Here is a 19,822-nt window from a genome sequence, read left to right as displayed (position 1 = left end):
GATTTATGTTGTGTTGCATGTTTTTGGTGTGTTGCTTTTAAGTTTATTCTAATTTATGTAAAGCGTCTTTGAGTATGATGAAAAGCGCAATATAAATAAAATAAAAATGCATTATTATTATTACACCCTCCAGTTATGTTTTAAGTCCAGCTGAAAAATAGTTGAATGTCGGCTTACTTTTGTTAAAAAGCAATCTGTGCTGGCAACTCTGTGGGTGCAAGACACAAGCAGAACCACATCTATTTGTAGTAAATGAATAATCCCTTTCATTTTCGCTACCTGCCACTGGTATGAAAGCATTATTTAATTTGTAGAGTTAAATGTTATGCATCTTTTCTTTAAATTTTCGGCTTTGGGTTTTGACTCCTCCTTAAATCTTTTTTGCAGTCCTGTCCGTGTTTAGCCCTCAGAACAAGCAGAATTCATCTCCGGGGCAAATGGGTTCAAAATGGAATCCAATTCTTTTATTCTAATAGTGGACCTTCTCTTGAGATAACTTGAACGCTAATTTGCTTTTGAACTTTTGGATCAATCGATAACATTTTCTTTTTGCGGCGCTACTCTGACGATAAGTCAACACCGGGGGTGGGGGCTTTTATTTTGTAAACAAAAAAGGCCGAACGACCGCAAACCGGAAACAGCGTAATTACCATCTTTTTTTTTTTACACTATTCTCACTATCGGTAACGCAGCCGGAGACGGACGGGCGGGTAGACGCGCGTCGGTAGCGGACCGGAGTGCATGGTGGCCTCGACCCAACTCAGCGAGGGCTTTTTGTCGTTCAGCTTAGTATGAAAAGATGTCCGTAAATGAAGTCTTTGTTTTCCGACCGTTCAAGCTGATCGCTCTGCTCTGCGTTTTTCTCGCACTGTGCCTGGACGTCGTCGCGCTGCTGAGCCCGGCTTGGGTGACGGCGGAGCATTTCTCCTTGTCGCTGTGGGAGTCGTGCACCCGGTCCGGGGCGCGACATCTGGGGAAGGAGGCGGAATGGAGCTGCTTCTCCACCCTCACGTCAGGTGAGAGCCGTGCTTTGTCCTCAAGGTGTGCGAGTTATTTGCCCGAAGTTTACAGAGGACAGGGGTGGTTGGCTGGACACGCACGGATGCTTTGTTGGCAATCAACCATGCATCACATTCCTCCGAGGTGAATCGTGCCAGTCACCGAGTCGATGCTTTGGAACGGTACATCCAGAGCAACGCAACAAACTTTATACAAGCCATCGAGGCTAGTAAATGAGAAACGGGCACAAAGTGCTTCTGAAATCCAAACTTTTTACACCAAGTCATTTGAAAAATGTTGTGATGGGTTTGGAAAATCGTTCTCTTTTTTTTTCTGCTGTAACAAGGACAAGACTCGCAAAAGCAACGCCACCCCAGTTGTAAACCTTATTTCACTGCAAATGGAACATGGAGATGATATCGTTGCACCAGTTTAACTGATAACTTCATTTCTCGAGGTTTTCTATTTAGTTTCTGTTTAGTTTATTAGGAAGACATAACTGTCTATAACAAAGACAGAATATATTGCAGTTTGGAGATGACACGTTGTTGAAATGAGCTCCTTTGTGTGTGTGTGTGTGTGTGTGTGTGTGTGTGTGTGTGTGTGTGTGTGTGTGTGTGTGTGTGTGTTGAGCACTTTTATCAACATCGTTGATGGTTTCTGGAAAAAAATGCTATATATATTAAATATATGTATGTGTGTGTGTGTGTGTGTGTGTGTGTGTGTGTGTGTGTGTGTGTGTGTGTGTGCAAAGGGAGGGAGCTCATTTCAACAACTCTAGCGAGAGTTAATGAGATGCCGAGCATCTGTGTCAGCATCCATTTTCTTAGGCAAGAAATCACCGGGTTGCCCTTTTGTCATCAAGACCGAGCAGTGTTAACTCAACACTTGTATTTACTCAGCAGTGCCCCCCCCCTCCCCATCAGGGTAGGAAACACCACCCCAACAGCCAAATGGTGGCATACAATGGCTGCAGCCTGTGCTGAGTTTGCCTCCTCTTCCAATCACTTTGTTATAGGCAGCTGGTCATCATCAGGAGTTTTCATTTCAGCCATAAAAACCTCAAGTTGCGATTGGGAGACCGTTTACGCAATACGAAAGACATACAAGAAAAAGTTTTATTGATTTTCATCAATCTAAAACTTCATTAACAGCTGAATTTCACCATCGTCAACTGCCTTTCCATACACTCCATCTAAATTAACACCGTTTCGCAAACATAGTCCATGTAATCCAGACACTGCACTGTGACAGATATTTCTGTAAGTGTTGAAATGGTGCTGGAGCTGAGTGAGAAGTTGTTATTTGAAATTTCAGCTCCATCACCCCCCCACCCCCCACCCCAGAGTCAGTGCAGGAAGGCTCACTGGGTGTGAGTGTGATTGATAGCTCCCTGATGTTGAGGAATGTGTCGGCCTGAAAAGGAGGCGGGTCGGTCCCAGTGAAAGGGTGCCCGGACTTGCTTATTAAAAGCCACGGTGGAGGGGTGTGTTTGTGCGAGAGGGACTGTTTATCCAAACACCACTTCCGATTTACCCCGCTCTTATACAACACAAATTCCCCCAAATTATTAACAGGAAAAAGTAGTGCATATACTTAGATAAGCCCAGGGAAATGATTGAGTTTATATTATGATCATTGGTCATTTCTAGTCTTTACAGGTTAAGAAAGCATCTGAGGCATAAGTGCAGACATTTGAGCTTCAGACGGGGCATCCCAGTAATGCAGCCATATTGATCACAGCCAGGGTCCATTCTGAACATTGGATGGATGCAAAGGAAGAAGGAACGAATGTGATTTGGATCTATTTGGGATTTAGCAAAATATCGGGCAGGAAACCGAATAAGCTTAGTTGAAGTAGTAAAATTGTTTGCCGTCACTTATGTACTACTTTGCTTCCACATTATTGACACACAACCAAATTAGATTGTAATTTGAATAGTCTTTTTTTTTCAAAAAAAAAAACCCAAATATAATTTCAAGGGATGTAAAATTAGCCTTCTTTCCATCATCTCACAATATTGCAACACTTCAACCCTTCAAAATGCATCTGTTGGTCCAAGTGAACTTTCTTTGTACCCAGTCTGACTTGTCATACACAAGCTTTCATGAGGAGGTTCCCAATGTCCGGTTGTGTATAATCTATGATCATCACCCCTGCTCTAAAGTGGTCCCGGACCGCCATTGCTTCACACATTCGCATGTCTACCTCTGTGGGATTTAGCTCTTGTTTTCATGTTTGTCAACACAGCGGTTCAATTCAGCACAAATGGTGCAGTGCTCATAATCGAGCCTTTGTTTGGACGCTCTCCTGTAAACTGTATGTATCCCCTCCTGCAGACTGGCAGATCGCCACCCTGGTGCTGCTGATGGCAGGAGCTGTGGTCACTCTGGTAGCCTTTCTAGTGGCCCTCATCTCTCTGTGCTATGGGACACAGAGAAAACACTACCGCACCGTGGCTGTGTTCCTCTTCACTGCCGGTGAGTCTCTCTCTCTCTCTCTCTCTCTCTCTCTCTCTCTCTCTCTCTCTCTCTCTCTCTCTCTCTCTCTCTCTCTCTCTCTCTCTCTCTCTCTCTCTCTCTCTCTCTCTCTCTCTTCAATTTCTTTTTCAGTGTCAGTGTGCTTTATTGGCATGACAAAACACGTGTAATGCCAAAGCATTTAGAAATACATTTGTGATTCCTTTGCCTACCAACACGGGGATCACCGGTTCGAATCCCCGTGTTACCTCCGGCTTGGTCGGGCGTCCCTACAGACACAATTGGCTGTGTCTGCGGGTGGGAAGCTGGATGTGGGTATGTGTCCTGGTCGTTACACTAACGCCTCCTCTGGTTTGTCAGGGCGCCTGTTCAGGAGGGAGGGGGGAGCTGAGGGGAATAGCATGATCCTCCCACGCGCTACGTCCCCCTGGTGAAACTCCTCACTGTCAGGTGAAAAGAAGCGGCTGGCGACTCCACATATATCGGAGGAGGCATGTGGTAGTCTGCAGCCCTCCCCGGGGGTGGAGCAGCGACCAGGGCGGCTTGGAAGAGTGGGGTAATTGGCCAAGTACAATTGGGGAGAAAAAGGGAAAAATCCCCCCCCCCCCAAAAAAAACTAAAGTAACTCAGGTTAACAGCATTTAATGGATAATGGGGGGAGAAGGGATTACGTACACAACTACTTATTCCCTCCGGTGGGGCAAACAGAACACCATGGAGGATATTACACAACCTTTATTTATTTATATTGATTTATATATTTGTGTATCGGACGCTTACTCACTCATGACACACGCTCGTGCAAATACACACACACACACACACACACACACACACACACACACACCAGTATGGTCTCGTCTCTCAGAGGAACAAACATACACACTCATTTACTGTCTTTCCCTCTCACTCTCACACACACATGTACACACATACACACATCTTTGTGAATTATTGTATTATAAAACAGAACAACGGAATTGAACGAATGAACACATGTATTTTGAACAACAATAAATACCAATTCTACAGATAAATCATGTCTGTCTGTCTGTCTCTCTCGCTCTCGCCCTCTCTCCTCTTTTTTTCTGTCCTTCTTGCAAACAAGAACCCAAAGCATCTTTGGTTCGCACTCACACTCAAGAAGCACAAAGGTGTTCTTCTGCAGCAGTTTTCAAATAGACTGGCCACCTTTTCTTTCTGAAGACATGTTCCAGTGTTTAGATGAAAAATGGGGGAGAACGGAGAAGGAAAACAGTGGCAGAATGATTCATTTTAGTTGAGCTCACTCTCTGTGGTCTGGAGTCGGCTGTGTGCCCCAAAGAGTTCGTCTCCTCTGCCAAGAAAAAGCAGCCGCAGAATTTCTGCAGCTACCAATGGGGAGAGGTCTCTGGGAAGGAAAAACCATTCTCCCAAAAAATCCTCACCACCCAGCCCTCTTTTCACTCGAACTCTGGTTCTTATAAATTTACACATATGTGAAATGATCTTTCCACAAAACTATTTGAAAATAACGATTAGACTCAATTACAGATTTGATTTAATCTAGGAGACTGTGGAGCGTAGGCCTATGTATATGGCCTATGTAATAACAGAGGGATGGCCGGGGCTTCATTGTGTAGTTTTAGAACACTTAGCTGGTCCCAACCTTGTCAAAGTTTCCAATATAAAATCAGATTGTATAACAAACAGATGTCCGGTTATGCAGTTTGCTTCATATACCCTTCCTCCTGCTTTTGCAGTTTCATGTTGCTCTGACAGAGGATGGAACTTGCTGTCAAATGAAAGTTATAATCCATATATACATATATATATACACACACACACACACTACATGTGTGTGTGTAACGTGCATGGATAAGTAGACTCGCTAGCCCTTGGCTAATTGGTTGGACCCTTTAGTCGACTGCTTAATGTTGTAACTCGTGGTGTGGGAGATCTGGGTTAGCGTCCTGGCTGCGGCGGTTCCTGGGCTGCCCCCCCCCCCCCGAATTCGCTACACATATCGGTCGACCCCTAATATATATATATATATGTGTGTGTGTGTGTGTGTGTGTGTGTGTGTGTGTGTGTGTGTCTGCCCTGTGATGGCCTGGCAGCAGGGTGTCTCCTCGCCTGCCGCCCAATGACTGCTGGGATAGGCTCCAGCATCCCTGCGACCTTGAGAGCAGGATAAGCAGTTTGGATAATGTATGGATGGATGGATATATATATATATATATATATATTATTTATCCGTGCACGTTACACGTGGACTAGGCATCGATCCTTTCACTTCGAGGGAACAGTGACTGTTCAATGATTCGTTCAGTGAACGAATCATTGAACGTGAGCCATGAGTGATATAACAGCCCACCCCTCTCCCTCTCTCATGTCTTTTTTCCCCCCCTTCCTCTCCCCGATTGTATCCAGCCAATTACCCCACTCTTCCGAACTGTCCCGGTTGCTGCTCCATCCCCTCTGCCAATCCGGGGAGGGCTGCAGACTATCACATGCCTCCTCCGATACATGTGGAGTCGCCAGCCGCTTCTTTTCACCTGACAGTGAGGAGTTCCGCCAGGGGGATGTAGTGCGTGGGCGGATCACGCTATTCCCCCCAGTTCCACCTCCCCCCCGAACAGGCGCCCCGACCAACCAGAGGAGGTGCTAGTGCAGCGACCAGGACACACACCCACATCCGGCTTCCCACCTGCAGACACAGCCAATTGTGTCTGTAGGGCCACCCGACCAAGTCGGAGGTAACACGGGGATTTGAACCGACGATGCCCTTGTTGGTAGGCAACGGAATAGACCGCTATGCTACCCGGACGCCCTCTCTCTCATGTCTTGAAGTCTCGGAAGTAGGAAGTAGTACCAAATATTTTAATAATTAGGTGTCGCAAAAATATACGTGCTGTACATAATAGGGTAGGACTCTGTTACAGTAGCTCTGTTTGCAGACGATATCTTTATCCAGCTAAATTCTCAGTTCATTGGCTTATCACGTCACAAAACGACTGCTCTCAGTTACTAGTTAGCAAGCTGAACTGAATGCTCGGTTGTGTTTCAGTTCAGCGAGAGGGACTCTACGCAACCGGAGCTCCGGTCAAGCACTGAACGAATCAGTTCAATGAACTGATTCAAATGATTCAGTACACTGAAAAGAACTGCTTTGCCCATCACTATTCAGATTGTTTGTGTCAGAGAGGGTCTGAAAAGGAAATAGACTTACGTTTGGTTTAGACTGTCAACTTCTGACCAGTCTGTGGTGCTCTCTTAGGTGTATTTGATACTACTGTTTTCCATTTGACAGGGTCTACCTCCATAGTTTTATTTTCGTTAATTAACAAGAAGGCTGTTGTTAGCTAATTTACATGGAAAATTGCTTTTATATTCATATTCAATAAAACTCAACAACAGTGTATACTGTCTAGTTTGGCGATTTTTGTTTTTTTGCCATGAAATTGTATTACTTTGTCCATTAACAGGTATAGAAAAAGGCCTTAAAAGTAATTAGATTTGTACTTTAAAAGTGTGCCGATGCCTGACTCATTACAACATTTTGACTTAGGAAATCTTTGTCATGTTCATTTACCGGGTGGAATGTCACTCACAAAGGACCAATATATCCTGGACCGGATTGGGGCGGGTGTAGCTCTGGCTGTTAGCCATTTACTGAAAAATGTAGGAATTGCCATATTTTTCTTTTTCCTATGTGCAATTACCTTAAAGGACGTGTGAGAATAAAGTCCCCTTATTGCCCGGGAGTCCTGGGTTGGGCAGAGGGCGTCTCTGTCAACTACCCCTTGGTAAGAGTGAACGTATGGATTGAAGTGTGGTATTTTTTCCGGCGACCCGAAATATGACCTCACTAGTCAGTCATCTCAGTCTGGGCTTCATCAACACGGCCACATTCTTGGGGCCGATGTCCTCCCTCCTGCACAGCCACTGCCTTGTCCTGTAGGAAGGAAAGGTGGAGTTGTTAGTAAATTACTCCAGATCCCCTCTGGTTGAGTCAGTCCACCGACAGGCAGAAAGGAACTCTAGTCACCGGTATGTGAATAGGCCATTGTGCGCCTTTTGATCGCATGCAACTTACCCCACAGACACACTCACGCTGACGTCGACCGACAACCGCCGGGGGAATTTGTCCTCCCAGACAGAATGACAAGCCAACCATTCAGTATGCTGGAAGTAGTGAGGTCATTGTACTTCTGTGTTTTCATGGTTAAAATCATAATTTGGATTGGTAGATGCCGTTTCTAGCATTTAACGAAAGAGAGGGATGTGAAAGACTCAATGCAGTGCAGGGCACAGAAATGGTAAGAGGATTTAAAGGGCGACTTGTTAGGCAGGACACTCCAAAACAGACACGGAAATGATAAATCACATTAATTTCAACTGAATAAATGTCTCCATGTTTTTCCTCCCATATTGCAAAGATTTGAAGCCAAACGGACTGATTTTTATTTCAGTTCAGAACTCTAATTCATGGTTGTCTTCTCGATGTTGCGAGTATGTCAGCATATTTAGAAGCAAAACAGGAATTCTGTCTTCAGTAAAACAAAAAAAAAGTCAATTACTGTGATGTTAAAGGGATAAGAAGTTCAATTTACCAAGAACAATATTCATCCACTATTGATGGAAACCAGATGGGTTATAATTGGCACAACCAATTAGGCCTATTTTGGAATTTTTGTTTTTGCAACTGGTAATTTACGAATGCCAGCAGAATTAGTCTAATTTCCCATCCTTATTCCTTCTGCTGGTAATCTCTTCGCATATGGAAAGTCTTTGTGGTGGAACAGTCCACCGAAAGACACGTTTGGATGACATCATTCAGTTTGGGACAGGAACCAGCAGTAACTGGCAAGATATTCATATTTATATAACCGGTACGTTAAAAATAGTATAGGAATTCATTCAAAATTTCCTTCGTCCCACCTTTGGGTCCTGTCTGTTTGTTTTAAAAAAGGAGTCTTTCTCTCACTAATACTTCAGCCTTTTGCAGCATCTTTATCCCTTTTAAACCTGTTTTACAGTTCTGTTCCAGTCGGGGTGAAGGTTCACATCCCTTCTAAAATAATGAAAAAATTTGTTTTTATCCACAACAGACTAAAGGTTGTAAACACATTCTGTTAATCTGTTAATGATAATGTTAAATGTAGGAGTTGAGGTTTGCAAAAAAAATAAAGTACAAAATTGGTGGGATTTAAAGGATTAGGTTGGATTTTTTTTTAAATCTTCCCCTATTTTATCATCACTGCTCATGCCGTACATATGCAGATTTAATTTGCATCGTCGTCCGTTCTTTTCCTCATACTGGACATGCAGCTCCAGCTGGGGGGGACAAATCCACAATCTTCGTTCAGTGCAACAACAAATAAAAACCACACTCCACCGTTCAGCCAAAGCTAACATGACGCTACAGCAGTTTGTCACAGCAAATATGAGTGGTCATTTAAAAAAAAAAATTACAGTTTTTCTTGCTAAATTCCCTCTTAGGGTTGGCTCTGCCGTGCCCCAGCGGAGTGACTCCTGCTGGCAATTGCTTGCAGGCTGTGTTGCAGGAAGTAACACAGCAGGAAATGACCGTATCATAAAAAAATGCAAGCAATTTTAAAAATGACCTGTTGAATTTACTATTATATAGACTGTTGTTATGTCATGTCAGCTTTGGCTGAATCGTGAAGTGTTTTTTTTCCACTCTGAACGAGGATTTTGGATTTGTCCGCCATTAATTCAATTGAACTCTAAACGGCATGCTGGAGCTGCATGTCCAGTATGAAGAAAAGGATGAATCACTGAAAGTGAAATCTATTCCTGTACTACATGTGCAGTGAGTATAAACAAATGGACAGACTCAAAAAAAAAATCCAGATTATTCCTTCAAGAATTAACTTTTGTTTTTTGTTTTTGTTTTGTGTTCCAGTGGTACTTCAGGCCTGTGCTCTGGTCCTCTACCCGATCAAGTTTATTGACGGAACAGTTCTTCAGACCTATCACGAGTTCAACTGGGGCTACGGCCTCGGCTGGGGAGCCACCATCTTCATGTTGGGCGGAGGAATCCTCTTCTGCCTGCGAACGGACATTTACGAAGACGCGATGTACTGAATCCCTTTCACTGGGTCGGGGAAACGACCCCCTTCCCCCCCAGCACGCACAGTACAAACAGACATGCATAGATAGGCATATACACAAACGTAGACGCGTATCTTCCCGCACCGGGCGATGGTGTGCTTCTACCTTTGCTCAGCTCACATCGAGTGGTCTATATTAGCATAAACACGCTCTCCACACACCCTCCCACCCCACCCCACCCCACCCCACCCCACACACCCCTCTCGCCCTCTCTCTATCTCTCTGTTACTTTGTCATTTTTAGACAGAGTGCGAAAACCTATTCTAGGTCAGGGCTGTGTGGATAGAATAGCCCCCCCGCCCTCCCCTCCCCTCCCCTCCCGTGGCCAATGGGTACCTCAGCTCTGCCTGTATCAGGGCGAAGCGGCGGTAGCAGAAGCACAGAGAGCTTTCCGGAAAGAGTCGGGTCTGTTCTACAGCGCGTTTTGCCGCAGATCTCTATAGTCAAAGAAACGAGATGTTGGGTGGTCAACACAGAACTGTATGCCCAGAGGCTGAACATTCAAAACGGGATCGATTATATATTTCCCCTTTTGCTTTTTATTCTTCTTGATGCATTTCATGATGATGACTTATACTGTTAACATATTGATGGTATCTTTATTACTTTATATATATATATATACACACACACACACATTGAAAACCCAAACCCGTGGCTGGCCATTCGTGTTTTCATAGCTGAGACATATCTAGCAGAGCTAAGGGCCTCCTGACCTTTTGAAGTGTTAAGTAGTCAGTGATTAACAAACGCTGTAGCTGTTCGTTGTCCGTAGTTTGTTTGGAAAACTCACACTAGTTTGCCTGAAACTGTAAATTTGTACAAAGCATTTCTACAGGAAGTAAAATTCAGAGGAAGCAATTTTAAAACATTGTGATAATGAATCCTTGATAAATATGCAACTTGAGAGTTTTTTGAGGGTTTTTTTTTCTATATAACTCGTGTTCAATTGCACCATCCAGTCTGACCAATACACTTGGGTGTTAGAATAACCATCCTGGATTTTGAAATGTTAGCAGGGTGCTGTTACTGGGGATTATCTCCTGAGCAAGAGTCAGGCCATATATATATATATATATATATATATATATATATATATATATATATATATATATATATACACACACACAAAGAAAAAAATGCAAAATGGTTCCTGCTGTTACATTGTTGTGGGGTTCCTATGAATCCACCGTCCATAGAAACGCGGTCCTTATTAAAACACCATCTGCTCAGAGTTGTGTTACTTGTTCTGCAAAAGCAACAAGTGTTGCTTAAACTTCACATCTCATTTGGACCTTAATGACAAATATAAAACTCGGATTTTCATTGCCAACCAATATTGCATTTAACAGCGGTAAATTATAGGTGCCCAGATGATTATAATTTGAAAATTTACTTTAATGGTGGGCAGTTCTGTTTTATTGTGAAAAGTTGAGTTTATATTCGCTGCTAAACAAAAAAAAAAACAACAACAAATTAATCTGCCGTCAGCGGCGCTCGGCTGCAAGGTTAATTTTCCATAAATTATCACAGCAGTCTGATATAACATGTTTAAAAGTGCTGTTCTGTGTGTCCACTATACTGTGAACTGAAACAGCTGCTCAGCTGGTTCTCGCATACCCGTAATAGGAAAACTTTAAAAAAAAAAAACAACAACAACAACTTGAGTTGAACCTATTTCTGTTTTAGTGGTACCATTGAGAAAGTTCTTCATTTTTGTGGAATATTACAGCTACAATCACGTTCCAAATTACCACGTTAACCTAAGATGGAGGATGCTGGGTTGCTGTGTGTGTGTGTGTGTGTGTGTGTGTGTGTGTGTGTGTGTGTGTGTGTGTGTGTGTGTGTGTGTGTGTGTGTGTGTGTGTGTGTGTGTGTGTGTGCGCGCGTGCGTGGGCCAGGTCAGTGGTTGTCCCATAATAGACGTGAAGTGACCTCCCAGGAATTTACGGACTGCAGCTTATTGGTTAGAGGCGACATGGTTACATGGCATGTGGCAGAGGAAACATAGTACATCATACGAGCTTCCAAAACATGACGCTTACATAATTGCGTTACACATGGAGGTGGAACCTCCCCCTGCACCAGACACATACAAAGCCTGTTGTCTCGGGTTAAACATTTCTCTGGATGAAGAACACATGCCAAGGGACATTTTTGTTGGGTAAAAGAGTTTGAACTAGTGGAAGGGTTGTTCAGTACTTCCGATTTTAACCCGAAATGATTCATGTTGGCAAAGCATTTTCACTTTTCCGCACGCACACGCCTCCACCTAGTAGTAATAATAGTAAATAGGCTCAATTAACTCTTGAAAAGTGTGACGCAGGGTAAATGTTGATGTTTTGTAGATGTGGCAGAAATGGGTTTGTTAGACTTGTCTTTCCAAGTCAAAATAAGGATGTGATGCTTACTGCAGGTCCCCATTGTAGCCAAATGTATTCGCTGACTTTTCATGAATTCCTAGGGCAATGTGCACCCATTAAATGAACATGTAGGGTATATTAGTAAGATTTAGAGCTCAAATGGGGGGGGGGGCATACCGACTAAAAGGTTCATGAAGGCTGAACATTTTGTTATCAAATGGTTATATTTTTGTCCATGCGGGAAATTAAAAGTCCTCTCAAACTCCCCACACTGTGCAGTTTTCATTGTTTCGATAATGACTGCCTAAAGAATTGGCACAAATTACTTTGCACGCCCTGTAATCCCTCTCATTACAGTGTGACAACAACGCCTATGGCATTATGGCTCACACCGTTAACGTTATTCCCTTCCGCCATCTAGTGGTCAAGTGGTTTAAAACAGTTATTTCCATCGTCACCAATATCAGTGTAGTAGTTAAAATTCTCTCTCTCAGATCTGTTTCCCCACTTCATGGATTAAACGATGGTTGCAGCTTTGCCTCACTGGAACGTTTGGCCCCGATGGTTATTTTAAGAAGCAAGATAACTTAAACGCGTGAGCATTTTTCAACATGCTATATGAAGAGTCGCAGAATCTAGGGCTTCCGTTTATACCTCTCTAGCTCTTGGGGTAAACTTGCTCTTGGAAAAAAAACAAACAAACAAGATCTCACTCATCAGCAGGATGTTTCCCCAGCTGTTACCACACATCCTTGCCTCCTGGAAGTGTCAGTTATTAACACCTTGTAAAATCTCAGCCTCTTATTGCCGCACCTGACCACCCCAATTGTTGGGGGGGAAATGCCTCTTCTACATCCAATACTCATTCCAGCCCAGTCTGTCTCTGTCTGTCAGCAAATACATCGTTGGGAGGGGACAATGAAATGTCCCACAATTAAAAGCAATGCAAGGAAAAATGTTTCGGCAGCAAACGCACACAAAAATAAATAAATAAATAGATAATTCGTCATTCACACTGTAATGAGTAACTACTGTAATCCTGTGCAGTCTGTGGTGAACAGCCTGTCCCCTGGGTGCAGTAACCAGACAGGCCCTGCACTCTTTGACTCTGCAGGGACAGATTCCAGTTACTGAGCCTTGGGGACAGAAGAGCGCTGGGGAGAATGCACGCTGCCTGAAAGAGGAAAGCAAAACAAATCAGCGCTGTTTCACAGTTGCCACAATTTACTATTCTGAACATGCAAAAGAGGAAATAGCTTAAAAGAAAGTACACGAGGGGTGTTATAGAAAAGCAAATGTGAAAAGTTAACCTTCTCCGTGTCTTTTTAGATGTTCTTGTGGGTTACAATTCACAGCAGTTGGATCCCCGTTTCGACCAGCAGTCTTCTATCGAGCATGGCGGCTAGGCTATGAGGGCAGCTACATGGACTGAAGCTCAATGTCTGAGCTATACATTACCCTTCCTCCAGTCCTCTATCAAGAATGGCTCCGCCAAAATTACATATTAACCTGGCAAAGGTGCACCACACTCCCCCTTCATTGTCAAGTTTCTGTTCTCCCTCTCTTATCAGGGTCTGGCCAGCACAACATGCTGTATGCCCACAGAGAAAACCGATAGCTACATGGGCAATTTTTAAATGGCATGAAACATTGCTCATGGAAAGATTTTTGCTTGTGAAATTTTGTTTGACTACACCAGTTGGATGTTTCATATCCATAGTTTGCCCAATGGAAACTTGAGTACTGTGCAAGTCAGTGAGCTGCACTGATCTATTCTTTTTCTGATGCATGGAGCAACAGAAATAAGTAGCTCATCAGGAGTGGCAACACAATAGCCATTAAGTGGATTCATCCAACTTATTTGTATACTCACTGTTCAACCATGCCACAACAACCAATTGTCGCTGGTAGGTGCGTTTTGAATTTTGATATACTTTATTAATCCCCGTAGGGAAATTACGCTCTGCATTTAACCCATCCTAGCTGTGTAGCTAGGAGCAGTGGGCAGCCACCATGCAGCACCCGGGGACCAACTACAGTTCATTTTGCCAGGCCTTGCTCAGGGGCACAGACAGGAGTATTAACCCTAACATGCATGTCTTTTTGCGTTTGTGCTGGGGCGTAATTTCCACTGCGGACAGGGGGACCCCCCTCTTTTCAAAATCTCGTTTATGCCCCCGCCCCCCCCCCCCCAATTTTCAAAATCTTATTTCTTTTAACCACAAAAAATGTGCTTAACACACTACTGTTTGGCCAGTCATCAGATCTGGCTAAGAATGTGAATTGAGCTGTTGATTGTAAGGCCCTGATATACACAAAAATTGCCATGGACAAGTAGTGGACAAGAACAGCCTGCCTACGCAGTTCTATATAGGTCTGGGTATTGGCAAGGACCTCGCGATACGATACGTATCATGATACATGGGTCACAATATGATTGTATCAGGATACATTGTGATATGAAACATATTGCGATACACTGCAATACTGTACATAATTTACTGAACATTTCAAATATAGCTGAAAATAAAACTTGCTGTGTACCACCTGGGTAGTCTAATATATTACATTATATTTTGATAACTGCAGAAAGATTGAGTCAAAACTATTTTATTCAAAATTTAAATTCGAATTTATCAGAACGGCATCTCTGCATTGCACAGTGCACACTGTGTCACTGAACACACTGAACTGAAATTTAGATGCCACAACATTATCTACTACCACTACTTTCAGCTGCTCCCGTTAGGGGTCACCACAGCGGATCATCCGTTTCCACTTCTTCCCATCTTCTGCATCTTCCTCTGTCACACCAGCCACCTGCATGTCTTCCCTCACCACATCCATAAACCTCCTCTTTGGCCTTCCTCTTCTCCTCTTCCCTGGCAGCTTCATTTTCAGCATCCCTCTCCCAATATACCCAGCATCTCTCCTCCACACATGTCCAAGCCATCTCAATCTTGCCTCTCTTGCTTTGTCTCCAAACCATCCTACCTGGGCTGTCCCTGTAATATAATAATTCCTAATCCTGTTCTTCTTCGTCACTCCCAATGAAAATCTTAGCATCTTCATCTGGCAACTCTTCACTACCACCCAGTACCTATCTTAACTCCTCCCTGAACTCCACACAACAATCTTTCTTCTTCAACTTCCACCATTTGATCTTTGGCTCTGCCCTCACTCGCTTCCTCTTCTTGGTCTCCAAAGTCATCCTACAGAACACATGTGATGCTGCCTAGCTACGTTCTCCCCTGTCACCACCTTGCAGTCTCCAATCTCTTTTAGATGGCGCCTTCTACATAAGATATAGTCCACCTGTGTCCACTTTCCTTCACTCTTGTACATCACCCTGTGTCCCCCTCTTCTTGAAATATATATTCACCACAGCCATTTCCATCCTTTTCGCAAAATCCACCACCATCTGTCCTTCCACATTTCTCTCCTTGACACCATACTTACCCATCATCTCCTTCCTCATCACCTCTGTTCCCTTCACCAACACGTCGGTTGAAGTCCGCTCCAATCACAGCTCTCTCCTGCTTGGGTACCCTCTCCACCACGTCATCCACCTCACTCCAGAATTCTTCTTTCTCGTCCATCTCACACCCAAATTGCAGGGCATATGCGCTGATAACATTCAGCAATACACCTTCGATTTCCAGCTTCATACTCATCACTCTGTAAGAGTGTGCTGGAGATGCCATCAAGTATTCTTATTGTGTCACCAAACACATTGAACTGAAATGTAGATGCCATATCATATGAAAACAAAGTGTGCATCTTAAGTATTCTTGTTGTGTCACAGAAAACACTGCACTCGACTGCTACGTTGATGCCATGACATAAAATAAAGTGCAGATTAAGTATTCTTATAAACAAAACTCATAAAACTGAATTAGTCAGTATGCTGTAAATAAACTGTAGACATTAACATACTGTAGTCCAACTCAAAAGTTATTTGCAAGTGTCCGCTATACTTTGATATTAACTCTTGAATGGTTACATTTTAAGTATTAAGTGTTTTGACCGTCTGGCCTGTCTTTGGCGGAGTCACTTTAGGCCTGTCTGAGGTGAACACTGAACAGACACCTTTTTTCCTTACCTCTCTGCAGAGGTAAGAGACATTCCTAACAGTTTTCTTCACCTCTTCGTAAAGCCTGGGCACCGCTATATCCGTCACGTGTCGGCGAGTTGGGGGGGGGATCACATAGCGCAGCTCCATAGTGTTCGCCATATTGTAACGTGCATGGATAAGTAGACACGTTGGCCCTTGGCTAACGGGTCTGACCCTTTAGTCCAGTGGTTCTCAACCTTTTTGGGGTCCTGGACCCCCTGCGTATTTTTGATCTACCCTGAGGACCCCTCCACCTGATCTTGGGGGAGGGGGGTTGCAATTTGATAGAAACAGTAGAAACTGCATTTTAAATTGCATTATAGCATTTATTCACTCTTTGGGGCAAAAATAAGAGCTTTCAGTTGTAACTTAGATATAGTTAACAAAACAGAATTTTTATGCAGTAACTTTTAACAATGCAAACGGGAGCGAGATCTCTTATTAAAATACAATAAATTACACTTGTGAAACAGATGTAATTAGAGAAAAAAGTCCTGTTACCCTTTATAGTTTAGGTAGATAAAAGTCTCAGTCACATTTGAGTAAAATAATCCTATTTCTATAAATGCCATAGGATCTTTTTTTTAAAGATATTTTATTTTCACGGACCCCTTGCAATCACACCACGGACCACTAGGGGTCCGCGGACCCCCGGTCGAGAAACGCTGCTTTAGCCGACTGGTTACTGTTGTCACTTGCGGAGTGGGAGACATGGGTTCGCGTCCCGGCTGTTTGAAGCCGGGGTTTTCAACTGCGCTATATGGGCGCAAGTCTTGACAAACAAAAAGCACCACCGACTCTGCAATCTACTGTGCACGAGTTGACGGAAGCCTGTAGGTGTGTGTTACCGTCCAGTGTAGTCCGCCTTGGGTCCGCCGGTTTCGGATGAGGCTACTGCGGTGCTATTTTATCTGCGTGGTGTCTTCAGTTGGTTGTGTTTCCTGAATATTTTATCAAAGCTTGCAAACGGCATTAGGTTTATCCAAATCGTTACGTCTTTAAAACCAAAGTGCGCCCAAACGTCGACTTTGAAAGACGAAGGCGCTGCCTTAACATTTTCCGCCACGCCGGCCTCGGAGATAGTGTCGGGAGGCAACCGGCCTACTACTAGCCCACAGCGACATCTACAGGAGCAGAGGTCATAGGCTATTTGATCACAGGAATTTGAGGGATATTTAAACGCATTTTAAGTTTGTTTAATACACGAATCATTTTTATGCATCGATACAAGGGGCTGTAAAATCGATAAAGTATCGTGGGAAAAATATTGCAATATTGGAAGAGAGGAGTTGGATGCGCCTTCATATCAGAGATCAGGTGAGGTGGAGGTATCTATCCTGGGGGGGGGGGGGTGAGGGGGTTTCCACTGGGGAAACGATTATGGATAATACTCCCACTTCTTCACATCATCTTCCCAACCATCTATTATGGACGGCAAAGGTATTCTCATTTCACCCTTTTTGAGCTCCGTGAGGTTGTGTTCCCACATCATTAGCTAATTTGGCTTGCTAGATCTTCACGAATGAATGAGGCGCCGTACAAATCGCTCTAAGACGGTGAGTGTACCGTTACCATGGAAGTCGCGCCCATAATTCACACACGCTATCATGGGAGCTAGGAATAAGGTGGATAGGGCGAGGTGAGGAGAAGTAGCACTGAGTTGCAGGTAGGTTGTGATGACCAACTTAATTATTTCCCGAATTTTGTATTGGTTACTGTAGTCCCTAAATGTGGGTAGAAATGCAGGAAATGGGAGTCACAAATTTCTTTCTGGGGGAGCACCCAGACCCCCCCCACTTTGTGCCCCCCACTTCTCAAACCAAAGTTACGCCCTTGCATTCATGTATCATGCACAGAAATCTTGATGGGGCACATGCAGTCAACCTGAGGTAGTAGCATTGCTTCTCTCACATTCATTTCTGTGCTCCTCTCATCCCACTGAGTTTATGGGTGGGTGGTCGCTTGCTTTGAGACAGGATATGAATCCCTTCTGATTAATCAGTGGTGAAATCTGACTGTTCTATAAACAATAAGTTGAACTGAGTGATTTGATTAATAAAATGTCTCCTTATAATGACACCCATTCATCAATTATTCACACGTCATGCATGAATGTGTGTACAGGTGCGCACGTGCGCGCACACACACACACACACACACACACACACACACACACACAACACAAATAAAACATAAGCCCAGTTTGGAAGAAGAGATATAGTGTGGGAAGTAGTCACCTGCTCTGCTGACCTTGTGAAATTAAAAAAAAAGACCAAAAACGGGGTGGACAGGGGCCAGATGGTGTTTCTCCCACCTCTGCAGATAAATATTTATATGTATTTCAAGAGACTATTCTATACCAAATTTATGCCTCTGTAGCAACTACAGAGGTATAAAGTTGATCAGTCACAGCATGAAGATATGGGAAAGAGTAATAGAAGCTAGGTTAAGAGGAGAGGTGATGATTAGCGAGCAGCAGTATGGTTTCATGCCACGAAAGAGCACCACAGATGTGATGTTTGCTTTGAGAATGTTGATTGAGAAGTATAGAGAAGGCCAGAAGGAGTTACATTGTGTCTTTTTGGATTTAGAGAAAGCATATGACAGGGTGCCGAGAGAGGAGGTGTGGTATTGTATAAGGAAGTTGGGGGTTGCAGAGAAGCATGTAGGAGTGGTGCAGGATATGTATGAGGGAAGTGGGACAGTGGTGAGGTGTGTGGTTGGAAAGACAGATGGGTTCAAGGTGGAGGTGGGACTACATCAAGGATCGGCTCTGAGCCCTTTCTTGTTTGCAATGGTGATGGAAAGGTTGACGGACAAGATCAGGCAGGAGTCTCTGTGGACTATGATGTTTGCGGATGACATTGTGATGTGTAGTGAGAGTAGGTTGCAGGTGGAGGAGACCCTGGAGAGGGGGAGGTATGCACTGGAGAGAAGAGGAATGAAAGTCAGTAGGAGCAAGATGGAATACCTATGCGTGAATGAGAGGGAGGAGAGTGGAATGGTGAGGAAGGAGTAGAGGGGACAAAGGCGTATGAGTTTACATACTTAGGGTCAACTATCCAAAGTAACGGGGGAGTGCAGGAGAGAGGTGAAGAAGAGAGTGCAGGCAGGGTGGAATGGGTGGAGAAGAGTGTCAGGAGTGATTTGTGACAGAAGGGTACCAGCAAGAGTTAAAGGGAAGGTTTACAAGATGGTTGTGAGACCAGCTATGTTATATGGTTTGGAGACAGTGGCACTGATGAAAAGACAGGAGGAGGAGCTGGAGGTGGCAGAGTTGAAGATGCTAAGATTTTCATTGGGAGTGACGAAGAAGGACAGGATTAGGAATGAGTATATTAGAGGGACTGCCCAGGTTGGATGGTTTGGAGACAAAGCGAGAGAGGCAAGATTGAGATGTCTTGGACATGTGTGGAGGAGAGATGCTGGGTATGTTGGGAGAAGGATGCTGAATATGGAGCTGCCAGGGAAGAGGAAAAGGGAAAGGTCAAAGAGGAGGTTTATGGATGTGGTTAGGGAGGACATGCAGGTGGCAGGTGTGACAGAGGAAGATGCAGAGGACAGGAAGAAATGGAAACGGATGATCCGCTGTGGCGACCCCTAACGGGAACAGCCAAAAGTGGTAGTAGTAGTAGTAGTAGTAGTAGTAGATTCTAGACCAAATTTGAATTTGTCTGAAACTTAACTGTTGCCAAAACGAGGAGAACAGGATAACATATTATGACGTAAAAAAAAATCACCTTTT

General features: G+C 43.9%; 1 protein-coding gene across 1 annotated transcript; it reads left to right on the top strand.

Moving 5' to 3' along the window:
* The first annotated feature begins 699 nt into the window (after nt 1–699).
* Nucleotides 700–12,138, top strand: LOC130116929 (transmembrane protein 47-like). Its single transcript, XM_056285033.1, has 3 exons — nt 700–1,016; nt 3,340–3,480; nt 9,392–12,138. The coding sequence occupies exons 1-3, from the start codon at nt 800–802 to the stop codon at nt 9,571–9,573; spliced, it is 540 nt and encodes a 179-aa protein (XP_056141008.1). The 5' UTR covers nt 700–799; the 3' UTR covers nt 9,574–12,138.
* Nucleotides 12,139–19,822: the final 7,684 nt, after the last annotated feature.

The sequence above is a fragment of the Lampris incognitus genome, chromosome 8, assembly GCF_029633865.1.
Source record: "Lampris incognitus isolate fLamInc1 chromosome 8, fLamInc1.hap2, whole genome shotgun sequence".
NCBI classification, from domain to species: domain Eukaryota; kingdom Metazoa; phylum Chordata; class Actinopteri; order Lampriformes; family Lampridae; genus Lampris; species Lampris incognitus.
Note: the sequence above shows the minus strand (reverse complement) of the source record. Positions and strands in the feature narration are given on the sequence as shown.

What these genes read in the sequence shown, in the direction of transcription:
- LOC130116929 (XM_056285033.1), top strand. Translation starts at nt 800, where the DNA reads ATGTCCGTAAATGAAGTCTTTGTTTTCCGACCGTTCAAGCTGATCGCT. An exon ending in CTTCTCCACCCTCACGTCAG is followed by an intron (nt 1,017 to 3,339) that starts GTGAGAGCCGTG and finishes CCCCTCCTGCAG; the next exon opens with ACTGGCAGATCGCCACCCTG. An exon ending in TGTGTTCCTCTTCACTGCCG is followed by an intron (nt 3,481 to 9,391) that starts GTGAGTCTCTCT and finishes TTTGTGTTCCAG; the next exon opens with TGGTACTTCAGGCCTGTGCT.